General features: G+C 55.8%; 2 protein-coding genes across 2 annotated transcripts; both read right to left on the bottom strand.

Annotated features, from left to right (window-relative positions):
* Positions 1–2572: 2572 nt before the first annotated feature.
* TPPP3 (tubulin polymerization promoting protein family member 3) lies at positions 2573–6129 on the bottom strand. Its single transcript, XM_065898932.1, has 4 exons — positions 6004–6129; positions 3506–3699; positions 3240–3393; positions 2573–3123 (listed from the first exon to the last, which is right to left on the bottom strand). Exons 2-4 carry the CDS (start codon positions 3691–3693, stop codon positions 2935–2937), a joined length of 531 nt encoding a protein of 176 aa, XP_065755004.1. The 5' UTR covers positions 3694–3699; positions 6004–6129; the 3' UTR covers positions 2573–2934.
* A 1041-nt stretch (positions 6130–7170) lies between these two features.
* On the bottom strand, positions 7171–20468 carry ZDHHC1 (zinc finger DHHC-type containing 1). Its single transcript, XM_065899279.1, has 11 exons — positions 20460–20468; positions 18825–19067; positions 13852–14027; positions 12157–12258; positions 11621–11745; positions 11362–11520; positions 10974–11086; positions 8062–8144; positions 7729–7822; positions 7535–7589; positions 7171–7406 (listed from the first exon to the last, which is right to left on the bottom strand). Exons 1-11 carry the CDS (start codon positions 20466–20468, stop codon positions 7171–7173), a joined length of 1395 nt encoding a protein of 464 aa, XP_065755351.1.
* Positions 20469–20950: the final 482 nt, after the last annotated feature.

The following is a 20950-nucleotide window of genomic DNA, read 5'->3' on the forward strand; positions in this document are numbered from 1 at the left end:
TTTCTTTGAGCTGCATGGCTCTGAGGGAGCTAGAGTCAGCTCGTTTTCTCTGGAAGTGTCAGTAAGAACAGCCCCCCTCCCCGCTCTCATGGGCCTGTCTTGGCCCCATTGAGAGGCCTCCAAAGAGCCTAAGCCTTGCCCAGGTAGGGTAGCCTTAGCTAGTAGCCTTATAGCCCTGTGTTGTCATATTTCACCATCCCAGCCCAGTGCACAGGCCAACTTACTGGACAGCCGATGGGGGCTAGGGGAGGTGGGGGCAGGGATAACGGACTTCTTTCTACAACCCAGCCCTCCCTTCCTTCTCCTATGAATCTCCTATGAATGCTTGCCCAGAACCTATTCAGGGTACCTCTAAGGAGGAGCAAAGAGCCTGACCCAGACTAAGTCACCTTCCACTCTATTTTCTATTGTCACTGAAAGTGGCTGGTCCTACCCTAGGCCAGGCCCCTCTCTAGGGTTGCTGGCCACTCATGCAGAGGTCAACTGTGTTTCTGATTTTCACTGTGTGGCCCTTGGTCCAGAGGGCAGGGGTAGGGATTGGTGGCATCAAGGGAAGGGCCAAAGAGTTGTTGCCCTATGGGGCTAAGTGGGCTCAGCATGGAGTGGGGGGAGACCCCTGAAGCAAGTAGAAAATAAGTGGACAAGAATTCCTCACCCTGGGCCTGGCACTATTAGAAGAAAGAAGGAAACAAGGCTGGGATGGAAAACAGGTCCTCAGGGAAGTTCTCCAAAAGGAGAGGCAGGGCCCCTCTGAGGTTTGGCCTTCCCGCCAGTTATACATAGAGGGTTTTAATGGCTCCATCCCACAGATCCTAACTTCTCTTCCTTGCCCAACTGGCTCTGCTAGCAAGGGTACCCAAAGCTTTCCACTATGAGGAGGCTATGGGGAGACGGAGCAGTGATAACGGAAGGGCTGAAGTGGCATTGTTTGGTCAGCTCCTGCCATGAACCAGATTCTGCTAGACTAAGGGTCTTCCTGGCTCTGGGTGGGCCTTGATTTCCCTCAGGCTCCATAACTTTTAAAGAAGAGGGGGCTTTACTCCTACAAGGTGGAGTTTCGGGACTCGGCCAGTTCTCTCTCTGGGCTCCTCTAAGCCACACTGCCAATCACAGGAGGGGCCAAACTGCTGCTCCCACAGCACTGGATGGTAATCTCACCTGCAGTTTAATAGCTTAATAACCTGGACCAGGCCAATTTGCAGGATTTGGGTTTCTCTCCTATTATGCTAATTTAAGTAAGCTTGCAATTTAAGCCAATTCCCCAGGGCTGGAGGAAGTATTCCTCTTACTGTATGCTGGTGGGAGAGGTAGAGCTGTCTGAAACTCTTCCCTGAGCAATGCAAGGTCAGCGGAGTCAGGAGGATCCCACAGCTGTCAGCCATTAGGCAAGGCTCTGCTGTGACCAGGTGATGATCTCTGCTCTCTAATTCCCACCTCACCCCCCAGCGTCTCTGTTCCAAGCCACACTACCACTCTTTACCCTCACTCCAAGTGACTTTGGGCTCAAGGGACTCCGGGGCCACCTGGGGCAAGAACATCCTAGAACAGCCTGAGGGAGAGGGAATAAACAGTTGTGCTGCTTTGCTTTATTATCTGGGTCAAGAAAAAATATTTGTGAATGTGTGCCTTTTAAGCCTTTTCTAGCACTTTTAGGGACTCTGAGCAGTCCCTGAGTTCCATCCAGCCCACTTGTCAGCAGGAAGGAGGGAGAGTTGGCCCCAAAGCCTTAGACTTGGGAATAACTCTGGCCTAACACTGAGAACCTCAGAGGGGAGAAAAGGTTGATCTGAAAGCTCCCAGGAGTTCTCAGGATCAGAGAGAGGACCCCCTCCCCGCCACTGCCCTGCAACCTGGGATGATGAACAGATGGGAGGGAATCAGCAAGAAGAGGCCCCTTCACTGTTGGACACCCTGCTCACCTGTCAAAGGCTGATGTTGGGTGCCAAGTTCTATTGCTGGCCATCCAGCCTCATTTTTGGAAATCAGTGTTGGGGCTTGCTGTGTTAGAAACAGCCTGGCCAGGGAGGCAAGAGGCATGGTTCTGGCCTCTATTCTGCAGAAGCCCTTTCACTCTCTGGGCCTGAGTTTCCTCAGCTATAAAATTGGGAGTTGAACTGTCTACTGTCTGCTGTCTTGCATTTTCTGATATTCTGAGATGCAGCCCAGAGTGACTCACCTTGGTAGCCCTCTGGAGTGGAGGCCTGTCAGCAAGCTTAGAGTTGGGGCCTGGCACTGGGCCCCACCAATGCTTAGCCCAGTCTGAGTTTGCTGTCTCATAGCCCGCACCTGCTGTGAAAGCCGAGAGGCCAAGACTGAGGCCCTAATTGCGGGAAGATAGCCATGATGTCAGAACTCTAGGTCAGGGCTGAGGTAAAAGGCTTTTGATTTTCCTATAGAGCATCCTCATTCAGCCTGGCTCTGTGCTAATGGAAGGGGCCTGGTGTGTGTCTTTTTCTGGGCAGGGCTGCCAGTGGAAGAATCAGCAGAGTGCGACTTGGAAGGGGTTGATGACAGAGGGGTCGTGGGGTGTGAATGTCATTACCCTTGTTGTCATATACCTGACCAGGCCATATTGGTACAAAAGGTGGCTTTATTGAGGTCCGGGTAAGAATTAGGCACTTGGCCAGAGCAGCAGCTTAAATATGAGGCAAGCAGGCAAGGGTTAGCCATGCCCGGGGCGAGGTTGGGGTGGTGAGGCTATAGGCACAGACTCTCCTCAGACAGACAGAAGTTGAGGGGGAAAGAAAAAGGGGAAGGGGATGCAGAGCAGTCTGGGTCAGAGGTCTGGTGGGCTGGCCCCATAGGGCTGGGCAGGAAGCGCTGGGCGGCAGATCCAGCAAGGAGGGGACCGGGCTCTCTTGCTCCACATGCCCCTTAGGCGCAGGCCTGAGCCTCTGGCAGGGGCAGCCGTGCTAGGGGGGGCCTTCCCAGGCCTCACTTCTTCACCTTGGCATCATAGGTACCTGCATTCTTGTAGGCACTCACATAGCCACTGTCATCCAGGATGTCCTGCCGCCCAGCAATGCCCTTGCCCTTGCCGCTCTCATCGAAGCGTTCCTTGTGGGAGCCCGTGTACTTGCTGGTGTCAGTCAGCCGTTCCACAGCACCCCCTGTTTTTGCTTTCTGTTTGGACAGAGTTCCCCCAGGGGTACCTGGTTAGGGAGCCCAGCCCTTCCAACCCCAGCCAAGATTCCCCATACCCCCCCTCAGTGGCCAGCCGAGACCATCAGGGCACTTACAGTAACACCCACATTGGCTGGTTCCTTGCCTGCCACCAGCTGGCAGATGGCATCAAAGGCCTCCTCCTTGCTCTTCCCCTTGAATCGCTTGGGTGCCAGCTCTTCTAAGGCCTTCTTGAACTCCTCATAGTTGATGACCCGGGCAGACTTCCCCCTGCCAGGTATGTGGACACCATGAGTTTTCCCCCTTCTCCACATCCTCCCTGGTTCCAGCCCCCCAATTCCCCTTCTGGGAACATCAGAAGGAGGGAATGCCTGGGGCTCACTTGACTTTGGAGAAGACGATGTCGACATCGGTCCCTGTCACAGCCTTTCCGTCAGCCACCTTGCAGTCCTTGCACAGCTTGGCCCAGTTCTTGCCATTCAGCTCGTGCCCACTGGCCTTGGGATCACCATGGATGGCAAACTTGCGGAAGCTTTCCTCCAGCCCAGCCACATCTGCGCTCGCTGCCATGCCACCCTGTTAGGGACCCACCTTGGTCACCTCCTAGCCAAGCTCTCCCCCCCACCCCCCAAGACACAGAGCATCACTGCCTCTACCTCAAAACCTGCAAGGTTGAAGTTGCAGGCACTTCTGCCACATACCCTCAGAGCTGGAGATGGAGCTGCCTGCAGAAAGGGGCCAGTACTCAATGTCTGACTGGGCCCCAGAGCCGTGAGGAAGAGCCCCGAGAGGAAAGGTCCTGTCACTTAATGCCAGCCTGGCTCAGAGTGGAGTTCAGAAGATGAAATCATGATGCTCGCACCAGGCTGGGAACAGAGTAGCACTGTCCAGAAAAACTGTGAGAGCGGCAGCTGGGGCCGTGGCTTTGTCTGGCCCTGGCACAAGGCCTGCTTGGGTGGAAGTGAGGGTGGCAGAGCGGGCCCCCTCCCTGGGAGTTCCATGCCAGGCTGGGTCAGGACCAGGCCAGGCTGCTGCTTGGGCAGGTATTTAGTGAGGACAGTGTCTCACTCAGGGTCATGAGGACCCAGCAAGACCCAGCCCAGGCTGAGAAGGGAGCCAGAGCACAGGCAGGGGTGCAGCTGGCCCAGCTGGGACCTTGTTACTATTTGCTATTAAACAAAAACATGAGGGAAGGGGAACTTGAGGCTGGCCTGGCCACAGTTTGTGAAGCCTGGAGACAGTTGCTAAGGGAGGGTGGTACTGCTTGGAGAAAGTTGTTAAGGGCAGGATGGTGTCAGGGCAGCTCAGGGAGAAGCTCCCAGTGCTGCTGGGCTGGGCTGGAGAATGGGCTTACGGGTGGGGCACATCAGCGCTCCCAGCACCTGGGGCACAACCGTGGCTTCCTGGCCCCTTTCCAGCCATTGGGGCTGTAACGTCCCAATCTGTGGAGTTTAGGAGGAGCAGGAGATTGAGGGGCTAGCCTGAGTGGGGGTTGTAGAGTTATGAGCCCCTAGAGGCATGATGGCAAGTGAGACCGTGGCCTTGGCCCTGTAATCCTCACACCTACGCTCTGCGCTGAAGCGCACGTCCCCAATGTCTACACCTTCAGCCCTCTATGGAGGCCTCCTGGCCACACCCTGAGCACCACCACACTAGTCCACACTCTCACAGCTGTGTGCACTTAGCCCTGGCCCTCCATACCTTCGGCCTTAGTTCCACTGACCACACCACTTAACCTGGTACTCAGACCTCCCTGACTACACCAGCCCTGCACTGAAGTGCCCCCCACCCCTTACTGCAGTCCCTTGATCACACCCACAGCTCTGGGACAAAGGGCCCCGGGCTATTCCCTCAGCATGCACTCCCCACACATATACTAACAGCCCTGTACTGAGGCCCCCCAATAATAACCCTCAGCCCTGCACTAAAGGGTCTTCCCCACACTTGCCCACAGTACCCACTGCAGTCCCCAACCACACCCTCAGCTCTGCACTGAAACTCCCTCCATGTAACACAGCCTGGTACTGAGGCCTCCCTGACCACACCCTCAGCCCTGCACTGCAGCCACTTCCATCCATACACGGGAAGCCCTGGGACTGGGTCCCCCGTTCACACACCCACAGGCTTTACTGAGACCCCTAACCAGAGCCTTACAACTCACCCTCTCTCCATACATCTGCAGCCCCTGACCACACCCTCAGTTGTGTCCTCAGCAACTATCTTCCACCTCTCCCTTTTACAATAGAGCCTCCAGTGACCACAGCCTGGAGCCTGCCTGCCTACCCGCCTTCCACTACCACTGGCCTTAACACTGAAAACCCTCCCCGGGTCACCACACTCACCCATCCCTAAGTTGCAGTTTCTGAAACTGGGATCACCCACAGCTCCTACATTGCAGCAACTCGGTGGGTCCAGAATCCCTTTCAAACAGCACTCCCCTTCTCTCTCCCTACACTGCAATCTCCCACCAGCAATCTGAAGGAGACCCGCACTTTGTTCACCAAGGGTAAAGTCTGGGGGAGCTTGAGTGCCACAGGATGCTTGTTCCAGGGGCCTAGCAGGACCCTGCACCTGTGCTCACTTCTGTCTGTGAGAAGATGGATTCTTGGTAATTTCAGGCTGATCAGGTGGTGCCAAGTCACAGGCCCCCGGTCCCAGGGGTCTGCAGGCCACGCTCCCTCCCGCTGGGACAGCTGGAGTAATCAGTCAGCAAGGAGTTGGGGGTGGGGGTGGAACGTTTGGGCCCAGGGCAGGACCACTCAGCTGGTGCCCTCAACTCGGTACCATCCAGGGTTGGGACCCCTCCCAGGCCGCTCCCACCCCACCCCCTTCTTATCGTGCAGGATATTGATTAGAGTGGTCGGCGCCGGGGTCTCCTACCGGCTTCTCCCTCGTGGCTGCTCCTGAAGTGCACGTTCGATGGACAGAAAGAAAGACGCAAGAATGGACCGATGGACGCAGGAGACTAGGCGGCTCCACAGCTCTGCTCCCTGCCGGCTCTGGGGCGGGACTGCAGGCCGGGCGGTTCCGCCGTATTATTCCCTTGTTTCTCGGTCTCCATAGAGACGGCGAGTCCCACCCCCGGGGCTGTCTCGGCGGGAGAGTGACCAAGGTCACGCTGGCTCCACCTACCCGACCCTGCCCTCTCCGCTCTCCGCGGGGGCGGAGCTGCTGCGATAGTCTCATCCCGCTGCATCTGTGGCTGGGGTGACCAGACCTGAAGTTCAAAGCTGATCCCCGCCTCCAGGGGAGATCCAACTTCCCAGAGCAGCAACCGAAGGCCTTTGGCGGGGGGCGGGGGGGGGGGGCGTGCAGAGGAGTGGGATGGTCCCTTCCCTTAGTGACAGTGGGGTCTAAAGCTGGCTCAAGACCACAGCTCTCCAATGAACGTGTGGCATCCCAGGTCACAACTCCGGGTCACTGGGGGCGGGAGGGGACAGTAAACGAATCACGAGTGCCAGCCCCAAAATTCTGGTACACCGACGTCTCTCCCGCGGCCAGGGAAAAGCTCCTGGACTTCCTGGGTCCGCGTCCTCATTTATTCCCACCCCAACCCGGTGTTAGCCTCGCAGTCTCTGCTTCCGCTGCTGCCTCCCGACCCCAAAGCCTGCTTCCCCTCCTCTCACCAAGTGCAAACCCTACCTTCAAGAAAAATAACCTCCTCCAGGCAGCTTCCAGGACCTTTCCCAACCAGGAGCCCCGTACCTGAGCTTCTCCATATGACAATCTGGGTGGCCACCCAGCGTACGGTGTGTGTGTGGGGGGAACCCACCTCACCCTCTGCCCCTAGGCTGACTTGCAATGGTCCGGCTCCAGGAGGGCCCGTGGCCCTTGCCATTAAGAAGGTATGCACTAACTCCGCAAAAGCATAAAAAAGTTTATTGGAGCATCACGGCTGGTGGGGCTGTTATTGCTGAGTCGTGGGGGAGGGGGCCGATCCCGCCGGCCCTTAGCGGCCCCTAAAGTGCACTCAGTACGGCGCGGGTGGGGGTGTTGCATAGAGAGTCTGTCCCGCCTTTCCTCCGCCATCCCTGTTTCTTGTCCCAGCTAAGCGGGACCGGCTTCCGGGCCGCCCCGCGCACCGGGCTCGCCGCTACTCGGGCTTACGAAAACGGCCGGCGCACGCGCCTGCAGCGCCACCCCGGCGCTGCCTAGGCGCGTCTGAGCCACTGGAATCTCGTCCATGGACTCGGCTGACGCCGAGTGGTAGGCGCCTGCAGGGCTGGCGTCAGCGGAATCCGACGACGACCTAGAGCGGCGGCGGGGGGTCCGCGGCCCTATGGGGCCGGAAGGGAACGTGAGACTAGGAGCTGCTACTCACTTAGGGCCCTACCTTTCCCTCCCTCGTAGCTCCCCGAGCAGGATCCGGTCAGGAAGGGGCGCTCACCCGGCAGCCTGGGCAACGGGGGCTCCCGGTCCAAGGTTCTGGAGGTCCGTACCTTATACATGCGCCGCTTCGTTTTTTTCTGCAGAGACAGGGGGAAGCCTGAGTACCCCTTCCCCAGACCTCACATCGCCAAAAGACGCGCAGGAGTGGAGAGGGGTAGAGGCTTCTTTCCCATCCCCTTCCACCTGGGCAGGGGGCCCAGCACAGTCCCCCCCTACCTGGGGTCGGATCCGGGGGGGCAGAGCGAGAGTCTCTGGGGAGGAGGGCGGTGGAGGCTCCACGTGGCCGCGGGTGGCAAGGAACCGGGAGGGGCTGAAGGGGAAGTGGGAGGATAAATGCTGGATGCTGTTGTTCCTTCAAATCCCACCCTGTTGGAGGTCCTAAAATAAGCCTCCCTTCCTAGCTGGAAAGGCGCATTGATCTGTCCCAGGCCATGATAGCCTGGACCAAGACCTGTGCCTTGGCTTTGGCCTAACCGCTTTCTCCCACCTCAGATGGCCCTGCCATGCCAATGGGAGATGTGAGGTGGCACGTGCCCAGGTTGCACTCACTTAGCATTCACTGAGGCAGGCCTGGCCTGGCCAGGGGGCTCTGGGCGCACATGGCTGAAGGTCCGCATGTAGAACTCCATCTCCTGGGGAAGATGGAGGTGAGGGAGGCTGGGAGGCCAGGTGTGGGTCCAGGGCCTTCTGGGTCCTGGGCCCACTCTGTCTTGGATGCAACACCCCCTTACTGGTCACTGTGGGAGGTCTGGGCACAGAGGTCTAGGGCTGTCCTTCAGGCTTCCCAGGTATGCTGGGAAAACCCCAATGCAGAATGAGGCTTAAAACACCTGTGTTTGTACCTTACCCCACCCCCACCATTTTCCTCACTTCATTTAGTCAAACTCCACCTCCTCCAGGAAGCCTCCAGCCTCATGTGTCCAACGTACCCAGTCTAGAGCTGTTCTGGCCAAGTTGGGTTGGGGAGAAGAGGGACTCAGAGAGGCCCTCTCCTGCTCCTGGCTCCTCCCAGGGCTCCAGTCTCTGAACCGATGTTTTTCCCTAGTTGGGAGACTGGGCAGTTCACACACCCGGGTGTGCACCCGAGGCTGCGAGGCTACCTGCAGGAATCCATGGTTCCCTCGGAGCTGAGTCCTCAGAGTACCAGACACAATCTCAGTTGCTGGCGGGGAGTGGGGGGATGAGCAGTCTCCCCAACTTCTACCGGTAAAGGGAAGCAATAGGTGGTGGAAAAAACAGCACCACAGCCCCACCTGGGACCAGGCTTATGGGTGTTCTCTGTCCTGTTTAGTCGCTGATCCTCACAGTGACCATGGGAGTAGCAGACCCAACCCCTGAAAGTGAAGGGGTCTGAAGCCAGGAGGTAGCAGGAGTGGCCTACACTTGCACCCCAGCATGCAGCAAGCACCGAGCCGCACCCAAGAGGACTGCAGGTGAGGAAACAAAAGCCAGGAAAAACAGTCCGAGAAGGGAGCCTGGCGGAGGATGTGGGGTGGCTGGGCGTAGGGCACCGGACAGCTGTCGCGACTCGGCAGTCATTTCCATGGAGACCCGGGCATCCTGACTAATGCAGAGACGACACTGTAACAGCAACACCGTCTCTAAAACAAGCCTATGTTTGGGGGCAACGGCTCCAGAGTGGGGCCCCTCCCACATTCCTGCTCAGGGTGGGGGTGGGGAGGCTGCCTGCTGGATGGCCCTAGCAGATCTGGGGGCCAGAGCCCAGCCAGTCACCGGCTGGCTACACAGAGGCAGAGAATGAACCCTGGGCAAGCCCTGTGCCCAACACCTGCCCAGGCTGGCCCTTTGGGGAGGAGTGTGGGGGTGCCAGCCTGAGCAGAGGAGCCCTGGGAAAGAGGAAGGAGTCAAAGGCCAGTCACAAGGGCTGCGACGCCAAGGGAATCCTTCCCCCACACATTTCCTCTTCACCAATGTGCACCTAGCACCCCTCCAGGGCCCAGGAAAGAGGGGGCAAAGCCTACCCTGGTGCCCTTGGGTTCTAGAAGTGTAGGGCAGAGGGCAGGGCAGCAGTAGAGGATGGTCTCAGAAGCCTGAGGAGCCAGAATGGGACAGGAGCCAGGCCCTAGCCAGCTGGGGAAGTTTGAGGGTGCCACCAGGGTGTCCCCATTCAAATTCCCCTCCCCCAGCTGTCCCTACAATCCTCCCTCAGAGACATTCAAAACTTGCACATTCCTGAATGGTACATGGCACCTCTCAGCCTCAGCTCTCCTCTGTACGATGGGACAAACACACCCCTTCTCCCTCTGCCGACGTCTCCCTCAGGTCATTTTCCGATGGTATTAAATGCCCTTGCTGCTGGCACAGCTGGCCCCAAAGCCTAAGCAGGCGGTAACTACAGAGCAGGGGTCCTGAGCATTCGAGTCTGGGGATCCCAGGGCCAGCCCTGCCTCAATGGGCACTGGCTGTGAAGCTTGAGAAAGTCTCCTGCCTACCTCTCTGAGCCTCAGTCTCCTCTGTGAAGTGGGGATAGGGATGGTGCCCACTCCTGGGATGGCTGCCACTGTGCTTACATGGGTTCCGTGCCCAGCACCAGGGCAGGTACCCAGCAGTGTGGCAGTTGCAGGCGGGGAGGGGGTTTCCACCAACAGCCATCACTCCCCCAGGCCTACCGAGGCCTGGCAGCCTGGCCCACCCCTGGTGATGAGAACAGGAGAGGTGGGGTCCCAAGCACTCCCCCAATCCACCCACCAGCCTGTGTTTGTGTCCAGTTGCCATGAGGACTTCGGATCCAGGGCTCAGCCTTCCCAACAAGGCCTGCCTGGGCCCCCTGCCTTCCCAGTCCCTGGGGGCTCTAAGGACTGGACCACCCCACCCCCAGCTGCTGACCTCAGGAAGCCAAGGGGCATGGGAATGGGGATAGGCTGATCAACAGCTGGGCTGGCCAGGCCCCGAGCCTGGGCTGGAGGATTCCTGCTTCAGAGTGCAGAGACCTTAACTCTTCCTAGACCCAGCTTGCTTAATCTTTCTTGGCCTCAATATGTTCATCTGCAACATGGGTACGGTAGCATTACCTGCCTCATGGGCTGTTTCAAGATTTAAATGAGGTAATGGGTATAAGGGCTCAGGGTCACAGGTGGAAAGAACTGATGGCTCTATCCTGGTAACCCAGTCCTTGATCCATCCCTCTCTCTTCTCCTCGGCCCCAACCTGCCTGCTTCCAGGCTCCCACGTTCTGTGCCCTCCAGCACATGCTTCAAGCCTTTCCCCTGGGGTCGGGGAAACACAGGGCTTCCTCTGGCTGTGCCCACACTTGAGCAAGTAGGCACGTGCTTAGTACAGGCTTGCCCTCGCCTCTGCTGCCTCCAGCACCCCCTACCCCAGCTGCTCTTCCAGGCCCGCTTCCCTTTGCCCTGTCTTGTCACTGGCTACTTGTTGCACAGCCCACCACCCCTCCCACACCCCTTCTCCCACTCCCTCAGCCCTCTGGGCCACTTCTATACCTGAATGGGCCGCATCCTGGGGGGACATGACTCAAGCTCCCTGTGGGCCCCCTTTGCCTCCTGGGGCGGACGATGCTGCACGATGTATTCATAGGTGGTGAGCTTGTGCCACACTGAGGGGGTGAAGAGAGGGCTCAGTGCAATGGAAAAGGAACCCTGGAGTTCAGAAGGTGAGGGAGGGTACCCAAACACAGGCTAAAACCATTGTCCCCATATACACTAAGCCATAGAGTGAGACCAGGTCACCATTAAAGAGCCAGCACTAGGAAGGGGCATAGTTTCAGGGCTCTACAGCCCAAACTGGGTAACTTCCTCCAGCTTAGGGACACCCATCCCCTGAAAGGCAGGTGTGGGTGTATATGTGGGGGTAGGGGCAGGGGGCACTTACTGAGATAAATGTGGAAGCAGAGCAGGTGGCCGAGCAGGGCTGTGGAGAGCAGGCCCAGAAGGATGAGAAGGGCAGCCAGAGCCAGGATGGCAGGAGCCTGTGTCTCCACAGGGGCAGCAGGCAGGAACACGAACCACACATCTGTGTGATTCTTCAAGACTGCAAGGCACAGGCAGACTGTGCTCAGCCAGGGATGTAACCAGTGACCAGAACAGGCCCAGGGTTGGGGGATGGGAGTGGGCCTGGAGCCCACACTGACCTTCAAAGTGGCGGTTGGTACGCAGCTGCATGGGGTTGACAAAGAACTCCACAAAGACATAAGTGGCCACCAGCACGAGGAGCAGGACGCCCAGTAAGGCAGATGCCACACTGTGTAGAAAGAGCCTGGGCCCAGCCGTGGGCAGCTGTCAGCACCCAGGTGCTCCAGCTGGGCAAGGGCCCAGAGCTCAGAAGGGCCGGTGGTTAGGATGGGGAGCTGGGCCTCTGACCCCACAGCCCTGACTCCTCACGAAGCCAAAGCCTTAGGGCAAAGGTGAATATAGGCGGCCACCCCCAACAGGCTCCCCACCTTTCCCTGGGCCAGCAGGAGAAAGACTCCAAACCTACCCTCATCGCTCTCAGGCGGAAGCCATCGGGAGCATCACCCTCAGACCAGCACACACACTAACGCACACCAGCGCACAGGTCCCCCAAGTACCCCTATCATCGCCCCGCCCCATACACAGGTTCAAGGCCCCTGGCTCGCACAGACACAGGCATCGCCAGGCACCCCTGTGGCCCGGGCCTGCCTCTCACCGGTAGTTCCTCTCGCCCACGCAGTTGTTGAGCCACTTGCAGTGGTGGTCGAAGCCGCACACGCATTTGTTGCAGGCGCTGCAGTGCTTGGAACGAGCACTCCTGCGGTGGGGAGGGGGCACAGCACGGTTGCGGGCTTCTCCCGCCTTTTGCTGCCCGGCCTGGCTGGGGGGTTGCCGGTTCCCCGCCTGGAGCGGGTCACCCACCCACGCCTAAGCGGAGAGCGGAGCGCGTCAAAGGGGAGCACGCGCGCCCTCTGGCGGGGGGCACTGTGGGGCGGGCACCCGGAGGAAGCAGCGCTTCTGAAGAGACGGGGTGGGGGTGGGGACGGGAGGTGTACCCAGCGGCGGGAGGAGGTGTAGGCGGCGTTATACTGTCCCACTCTGGGACAGTGCACCCGCGTGATGGTGGCGTGAAACGAAAACGGAGTTTCCTTTCCAAGCAAGGACCCCCCTCTGCCCGGCCAGGGAGCTGAAGAGAGCAAGGCTGCTGGACCCAGGGCCTGCGTTGCTCTTCCTGACATCGCCATTTTTTGAGTCCCTGTTTCTCTACCAGACTATGGGAATTTTCCTGGCATTCTTCCAGAAAACCCCAGTCTATCTGGGCTAATCCAAAGGGAGCCAAAGGAAGAGGGGTAAGCAGACACCTGGGTGAGCAGTAAGCAGTTCACCGCAGTGGGTCAGGTGAGGTGAGGCTACATTAGGAATGCAAGAGAGTCTCCCTGCCCCAGGGAGGAACCAGGAAAGGCCAAAGGAGAGTTGTAGAATAAATTTCGACCCCCTCCCCCAGAACAGAATGGAGCCCTGGAATACGCAGCGACTGCCAGGGCATCCACTGAGGAACAACGCGCTGACTGGTGTCTAGTGAAAGTAAGGATGGTCTGGTGCCGAAGTCCTCAGCATCTTAATGCCATTGGCTCTTTCTCTGTCCTGTGGACAGAATCCCTTCAACAGGCTGCTTGGGGCTTAATATTAAAAGTGTGGAGCTAGCCTTGAACCATACCCCCATCCCTGATCCCCTACCTAAGGCTGGGAGACTGGGATCCTCCAGAGAGGGGCTTAGGGAGGCAGTCTGGACCAGCCAAGGGGGTATGGGCTCTGTACATTCTGACCCCTCAATGTGACCTGGAGTAAGTCACCTGGCGTCTCTGGGCCTCAGATTCTTCGTGCATAAACAAGGATAGCAGTATTGGCTTCGGGGCCAGGCAGGCTGGGTTGTGAATCTGACTGCCCAGTAGCCATATGACCAAGCTCAGGCCACTCAGCCTTTCTGAGCATTGGACTCTTCCTCCTCTGTGAAGTGAGAAAGATGTTGCCCACTCTGCAGGGTGGTTGTTCATAAGCACTTAGCACATGGTAAGGAGTCAAGTGTTGCTCCCCTCTCCGCCCATACCTGGGAATGCTGGTGAGAGAAGGGGGGTGGTTACTGGTGGAGTTAGTCATCAGAAGTGTTTGTGGCAGGGCCAATTGTCCTACTTTGTTGGAAATGCTATTCCTCATCTTCTGTTTCCAATCACCTTCTCCCTCACCCAGTTCTCTGTCACTCCACTAAGATTCTTGACTGTGTGAAATAAGAGGGTTCTGAGGCTTCAGAATGACTGTAAAGCCTGGGCATGCCCCTGTCTGCCTTCAGCTCCCGCCGGCAGTTCCCCGGGCACACTCATCGGCCACACACACCCCGTCCACACGCACTCACACATCCACGTCGCACAAGTTGCAGTGCAGGTCTTCAATGACGTGTGCATGTTGGCTGCGGTTGAAGATGGGCAGGGGCCCAGCATAGCTCTTGTCCCGCACATTGGCATCTGCTGGGTCGATGGAAACAGCAGTCAGGTGCACCACGAGGTGACCAGCAAAGATGGCGCCCATGCACTGGCCCAACAGGTTAAAGACTCACTCCACACTGCCGGCTGAGAGCCCCACTCCTGCTTCCTGTGGCCAGAGAACTGCTCTCTACCTACATGTGTCTCCCCAGTGCAGAGACTCTCTGCCTGTGCCACCTCCTACCTGTGCCACCTCATACCTGCGCCCCATATGGAAGAGCAGAGGGGCTATCTGGTAATGGAGCTCACAAGCCAGCACTGCCTGCTGCTGCTGAGGAGACCAACTACAGGGCCCTGGCCTCACTAATCCAGGCCTGGCGTAGGCCCTGGCTGATCTTACCTCAGAATCCGACCTGGCTTCCGATTCTAAATGGTTAAATGAGACTGAAAGAGATCATCCTCTAAAGGTTGAAGGACCCAAAATATAAGTTCTAAGCTTGTTTATCTTGCTTTCACAGGAAGTCAGCTCTGAGAAGGAAGAAGACATCCTCTTCCAGCAGCCAGGCCAGTTGGAGAATCACTTGCAGACAGGGCCTCATATATCCACTGCCTCCCCAGTCTAGAGTCCAAGTACTTGGAGGCCTGGGGCTGAATGTCTGGGATGGCCTAACATGTTCAGGGGCTGGCCAGGGGGCAGCATGGCTAATTCCTGAAACACAGATCTTCCAGGATCTATCGGCTCAGCAGTTGGACCAAATGCTGGACACAGTATGCTGACAACTTACTGCAAAGTGAATGTGTAAAACTTCACTAATAGATTCCACCCAGGCAGCCATCCACCCTCCATCTAGCTATCTGTTGATCCATCCATCCATCCTCTTGCTAGCCAAGTAGACATCATCTCCCCATCACTTATCCTCCATCCATCAGCTGTCCAACCTCCTTTTTTTCTTCCTCTTCCTAGAAGCCAAATTTTCCTACATGTCTGCAGGAGCCAGGCTCCACCCTAATGTGCTATACCAGAGCTGAAAGAGACAATCCTGTGGCCCAACACAACCTCTCTATCCCTACAGCCCTGGCTGTGGGTCAGGCTGTCACCTCTTGCCTAGGTTATTCCATAGTCTCCTGACGCTGCTTCTCATGTCTGCGTCCCCTTGAGTACCCTTTACTTGGGTAGTGAGTTCTGGAAAGCTTAAACCTAAAGCCTTGCCTGCTTAAACTCCTGCAGTGGCTCTCAAGCTAAAGTTTACTCTTCAGCTCAGTGTTCACGGCCCCTTTTCCTCTGGATCCTCTCAAACCTCTCTGGTATCACCAACCACTACTCCTTACCATTCCAGGCTCTCTTCAGACACACTGAATGTGGGCAAACATTTAGTTTCCTGCCTGCTCCAACACTTCTTCCCTCCCCCCCACCCCCCTGGTTCATTCATTCAGCTATTTACTGAGGTCTTTCTCTATGCCAGGCACTGAGGATATGGCAGGAGCAAGACAGACTTGGTCCCTAGCCCCAGGGAGCCTGCAGTCTGGCAGAAAACACAGAGTAGGTTGATTGCAATAACAAAAGTTCAGGGGACTATGTGAGTTTGTAACCAGGTGACCTCATCTAGTCTGAAGGGATCTAGAAAGTTTCCCTGAGGAAGTATCATCTCAGCTGAGACTTAGAGAGAAACAGATAACAGGAACATGGCAGGTAATATAAAGAGGAAAGGGGGCCTGGCTGGGTACTGGGAACAAGCAGAGTCCCAACTAGATGTGTGGTTCCAGCTCAGCTTATTGGTGCCATGCAAGAAAGAGAGCCCATGTCACCAAATTCTGGCTTTTCAGAAGGAACCAGAAATATGGATTTGTGTCTGGATATATGAGGCGTCTCATTTTTAAAATGTTGACAAGGAAATAAATATTTTTTAAATGTACCTGCCAAAGGAATACTTAAGATATGTCCATTTTGTATGTTCATTATCCCTCAATTAAAAAAAAAAATCTGTAAGCCAAACTGGCCCATGGGCTGCTAGGTCTTGACTTCTAACTTAGCTGGGTATTGGGGTGGAGAGAGAGGCTAGGAGCTTCCAGGCAGAGACCACTGTTGTTGCAACAGAGAACAACAGAGGAAATAAAATAAGATGCTGGGGAGATAAGCAGAGTCCAGAATGTGGAGAGCCATGATGATCTTGAACCTTAAGGCAGGAAGAAGCTATTAGAGGCTGTTAAGCTGGGGAGTAACTTTATCATATTTGTTTTTTGAAAGGGCACTCTCGCTGCAGGGACAGAGATGGACTGGCCGGGGTGAGAGCATGTGTGGGGAGACCTGTGTGGAAACGAAATGGTCATCTAGGTAAAAGAGGCAGATGGCAGTGGGGAGAAAAGAGGGCAAATACAATAGATTTTTAGGAGGCAAAATCAACAGGACTTGATGACTGACTAGATATAGGTGATGAAGGAAAGGGGCGGAGCCAAGAGTACCTAGAGAGGCCAGGAAGAGGGAAGGAGGGGAGCTGAGAGCAACAGGTATGCATCTGGGTGGTGAAGTTGGTCTACATGGCCCTCTGCCTGCACTCACAGTCTGCTGTATAAATCCCTACCCCCATACTTACCATGTGATGATCTCCAATCTACAAGGCTTTCCTCCTGTTGGAAGCGGAATACCTAGAGCTGGGGCCCTGTTTTACCCATCTTTGCAACCCTAGGGCCCAGGCAAGTTCTAGGTGCAAGGTGAGTGCTTGGTATACTCCCTTACCCTACCTCATTCTGCAGGGGCCCCTGAGGGAGCCTGCAGAAGGAAAGTAGCTTTTTTTTTTTTTTTTTTTTTTTTTTTTAGGAAGGTAGCTTTGACGGGAGGACAGAGAACCATTCAGGCCTGGAAATGGGAGTGCCAAACCAGGTGGTTCTAAGAGCCTCCAGCATTGCCCAAAGCAATAAATATGGGGAGGACAAAACCCTCAAACCATCCCACTGCCTCAGAGTCAGACTGCCTGAGCAGTCCTTCTGGCCTCACTGGGTAGCAATTGTGTGCCCTCTCTGAGGGCTTCCGTGGTGGCACGGTGGTTAAGAATCCGCCTGCCAAGGCAGGGGACACGGGTTCGAGCCCTGGGCCAGGAAGATCCCACATGCCGTGGAGCAACTAAGGCTGTGCGCCACAACTACTGAGCCTGCGCTCTAGAGCCTGCGAGCCACAACTACTGAGCCCACGCACCACAACTACTGAAGCCTGAGCGCCTACAGCCCATGCTCCACAACAAGAGAAGCCACCGCATGACAAGCCCTCGCACCGCAATGAAGAGTAGCCCCCGCTCGCAGCAACCAGAGGAAAGCCCACGTGCAGCAACAAAGACCCAACACAGCCAAAAATAAAATAAATAAAAATTAAAAAAAAAAAACTTTATAATCTCTCTGAGCCCCAATTTCTTTTATGAAAGTGGGGAGAACACTTCCTTACAGATTATTATGAGAGTTGAACAAGATCATCCATGTATAGGGGTTGGCACAGTGCCTAGCACATATAAGTGCTCAATAAGTGCTAGTTACTCTTGGTTACTGTTATTTGCTCTGATTCTGCTCACTCCAAAACATGTGGTTATTAATCTGGCTTCCCAGGTACCCTGATGGCAGAAAGTCAGGTAGTCCTGAGTGAGTGGTGTACCCATTCCGGATCATGGGAGGAATGTTCCATGAAGCATTCTACTTAACAGCACTGACTAAGCCCTGCTGGCCACCTCAGAGAAAGTCTAGTTTTCATGTACAAAGTTGATGACTAGGCCCTGGGCCCCAGTGAACCAGGAAGCCCCTCAGTGACACTGCTGGCGTCGGAGACCAACGACCTCCTCTCGAGTCTTTCTCCACCCACCTGCCCTGGCTACCCACCAGCCAAGGGCTCTATGGTTTCCCAAGACAGCATGCTCACATTCATGGCTCATACGTTCTGGTGCTCACACACACACATCCTTGTGTGCTCCTTGTCCCCTGCCTGGGAAGCAGGCAGGACTCCTGTCAGAGGAGGAGGCTAAGACGCGGAGAGCTGGCAGAAGCTGCTCAGCCTTGTGCAGCTCTGAAAGGGCTGAGTTGAAGGGTGCTGACTCTACGCCCGAGACTTTCAAATTCATCCCTGCTAACTCCTTTAGCTCACCCTAGGCCACCTTCTCCCAGAGGCCCAAAGAGTCATCTCCATGAAGCACACACACCAAGGCACACTCTCATGGGCACCCTCTGGACTGGGGCACATGGCCACATGCTGCCCCTCAACCGCCCAGACACGCAGCCACATCCTCTGCTCCTGGGGGTTGTGGCCAGGGCTGCGGCAGTCACATCACCAAGTTCAGGCAAGCTCATGCTTGTCACAATTCCCAGGAGCTTCCAGGGCATATTTATCCCTCCTCTTGTCAATTCAACCTTACCCTAAAAGAGTCTGATTTATAAAATCGATGAGCTCCTAAACAGTCCTGGGTACAGCATAATAATCTCTGTAAATAAAACCATATTTTAAATGTACCAGGAAACTTACCATGTAAAGGAATTCTACCATTATTCTTTCCAAAAAGTGAAAAATTATTTCATAAATGGAATAAGGTACTCTCTCTTATCCTTTGTTGAGCTCTGGACACAATTAGCTTAAAGAGAGCTTTAAGGTTCTCTTCTGTAATTGCTCTCGTGGTACCTCAGTTGATGAGGTTCCCATCTGTGTGGGGCTTTCAACGCTCCAAGGTTCGTTAGGCCTGTTCCCTCACCCAATCAGGCAGAGGGGTCAGATGGGGGTTGGAGGCCAGGCAGGTAGGCAACTGGTCCCCCCCCAGGCAGAGACAGGGCCCATCTGCACTCTCTGAGGCTCTGGAACCCAGCTTCAGGCCTTGCCCATGTCCCTCCATCCATTGTCCCCACTCTTCTATGTACCAGTCCCACACTTTCCCAAGGATACAGCATAGCCAGCAGGCACCCAGTGGTGAGGCAGGAGGGGAACAAGGACCCCAAAGCCAATCACAGCAAAGAAGAGGTACAGCAGCCAGGCCACAATCTGGAGCGGGTGAGGGGGCCAGCTCCACCCATTCCGGCGGGACCGCTGGCCCTGCAGCTCCGGGGAGGGTCCGCTGGCCTGTGCAGGTGCTGTCCACACATTCTTCTCAGGGGCTGTCTTGTTAGAGGGCTTGTTGCAGATGTTCATCTCCAGAGGGAGAAAGGGTAGAAAGATCATTAGCCTGAGGAGGCCCAGGCTGGAGCCCAGAGCCCCGTGCCTGCAGTCAGGTTTCAGCAGGAGGGGCAGGCTACTATGTGAAGCCATCTCCAGCTACTCTGCAGGGGAATCCGGGGCCCTAGCACGAGAAGCCTGGCAGTGAGGGAGGATGGCAGTAGAGTGCTAGTCTCAAAGCCCCAGAGCAAGTTCTGGCCCCAGTCCTAGCCAGGACAAGGTAGGAAGTTCCAGGGTTTATTCAGCTCACAGTGTGACTGCCTGCTATTCTGCTCTGTCTCCACAGCCATCAGAGTTAAACCCAATAAGACATGTTCTCATCTGGTAACAATATCAGGCTGAGGCCAGAGCGATGAGAACACATGCTGATTCTGTCGGGATTAGTCACCTCTGTCCTGAGGCCCAAATGCAAGTGTCAGAGAGGGCCCCGTTACACTTTGCTTAGGGAAACAGGGAGTGGAGGTGTTCAAAAGAGGGACCTGGCCTCTGCCCCTCAGCAAGCATGTAATCCCTTTAAGGACTAGGGGACCCTGAACCATCTCCCCTGTGCCTCAGATAAGCTACCTGGGGCTTCTTGGCTGGAGAGAAGCCAGCACACAAGAGAGGGGAGGAATCCTCATTGGTTCCCTCCAGCAGTGGAAATGACCATGTTTCTCTAAGTAAATGTGGCCCCGGTACAGTGAGAACAAAAAGGTGAACTGATGCCTTTGACTCACTTGAGGGAGTTCAGGGAACAGGCCTTGGTCAGAGCCAAACCACCAGATGGCAGCACTCTTTACCCCCATCCCACCATCGCTCAGTCCAAGAGCTGACTCAGTGCTCAAAGATACATGCAGGGCAGACGGGTAGGCCTGTCATTACAGGAGAAAGAGCCCAACCCCAGTATCTCTGGGCCTGAGGTGGGACCAGAGCCTGGGCAGGCAGTGCCCCACCTGGGTAGACAGGCCAATTCGGAGCTCTTGGTGGGAAGGTCAAGAGCTGCAGAAAAAACCCTGGCAGCTGGACTCTCCTTTCAGGAGTCCATGCCTGTTGGCCAGGGAGTCTGACTAAGCCAAAGGGTATGGCAGACCCTGCTCAGCACATCTGCCTTGAACACCTTCCTCACTTCTAAACCCAACAAAATGTGACCTGACCTTCAGAGCCCACTGCAAGCATCACCTCATCCAGGAAGCTTTCCCTGATGTCCCAAGTTAGTCAGGGGGCCCTCACACTCAGTCTTTATTGGGCAAGTCACTTTGCTGTTTGGAACACTTTGCCATCTCCATGTCTGCCCCCCTGTTATGCCAGCTCCCCCTAAGGGCAGCAAAGGTACTGTGATTCATTCACCTCTGTTCCCCACAACCCCTCCCCCAAGCACCCAGAACATACCTTGTACATAGTAGGTGCTCAGTAAATGTTTTCTGACTTGAAAACATCTGAAATAAGAGGAAACGTGGGCACGGTAAATGATGAGGAATCCTGACTCACCCAAAGCCATCTGGCCCGTTCTGCCCTGTCTTCAATCTGCACAGTCGCCAGGCACCCATACCCCCCACACCCTGCCCCATGCCAGCCCCATGGCTGTTACCCTAGCTACCAGACACTCACACTCAGCCACTCTGCCCTTCATCCCACCTGAGGCCCAGAGCCTCCTGTAAACCAAACCTGGAGAGTCTGAGTAGCTTCATCACAAAGCTAAATGGAGTGACCCTAGTTTTCTCCCAGGGACTCCACTGGAATTCTTTGGTCACTTGCTTTGTCTTCAGTAAAAAGCAATGAAAGGTGAAAAAAGAGCCCCAGCTTTGGAGGAAACAGATCTAGGTTCAAGTCCTGGTTCTTCACTTACTAGCTGAGTGGCTTAAGTTTCTTCATCTGAAAAA

The sequence above is a fragment of the Phocoena phocoena genome, chromosome 20 (assembly GCF_963924675.1).
Source record: "Phocoena phocoena chromosome 20, mPhoPho1.1, whole genome shotgun sequence".
Classification (NCBI taxonomy): Eukaryota; Metazoa; Chordata; class Mammalia; order Artiodactyla; family Phocoenidae; genus Phocoena; species Phocoena phocoena.

Coding starts and splice junctions, on each gene's coding strand:
- TPPP3 (XM_065898932.1), bottom strand. CDS start 3,693: ATGGCAGCGAGCGCAGATGTGGCTGGGCTGGAGGAAAGCTTCCGCAAG. Junction 3,394..3,505: donor ATCGTCTTCTCCAAAGTCAA/GTGAGCCCCAGG, acceptor CATACCTGGCAG/GGGGAAGTCTGCCCGGGTCA. Junction 3,124..3,239: donor CAGCCAATGTGGGTGTTACT/GTAAGTGCCCTG, acceptor CTGTCCAAACAG/AAAGCAAAAACAGGGGGTGC.
- ZDHHC1 (XM_065899279.1), bottom strand. Junction 12,259..13,851: donor AACTTGTGCGACGTGGATGT/GTGAGTGCGTGT, acceptor TCCCCACCGCAG/GAGTGCTCGTTCCAAGCACT. Junction 11,746..12,156: donor GTGGGCGAGAGGAACTACCG/GTGAGAGGCAGG, acceptor GGCTGGGCCCAG/GCTCTTTCTACACAGTGTGG.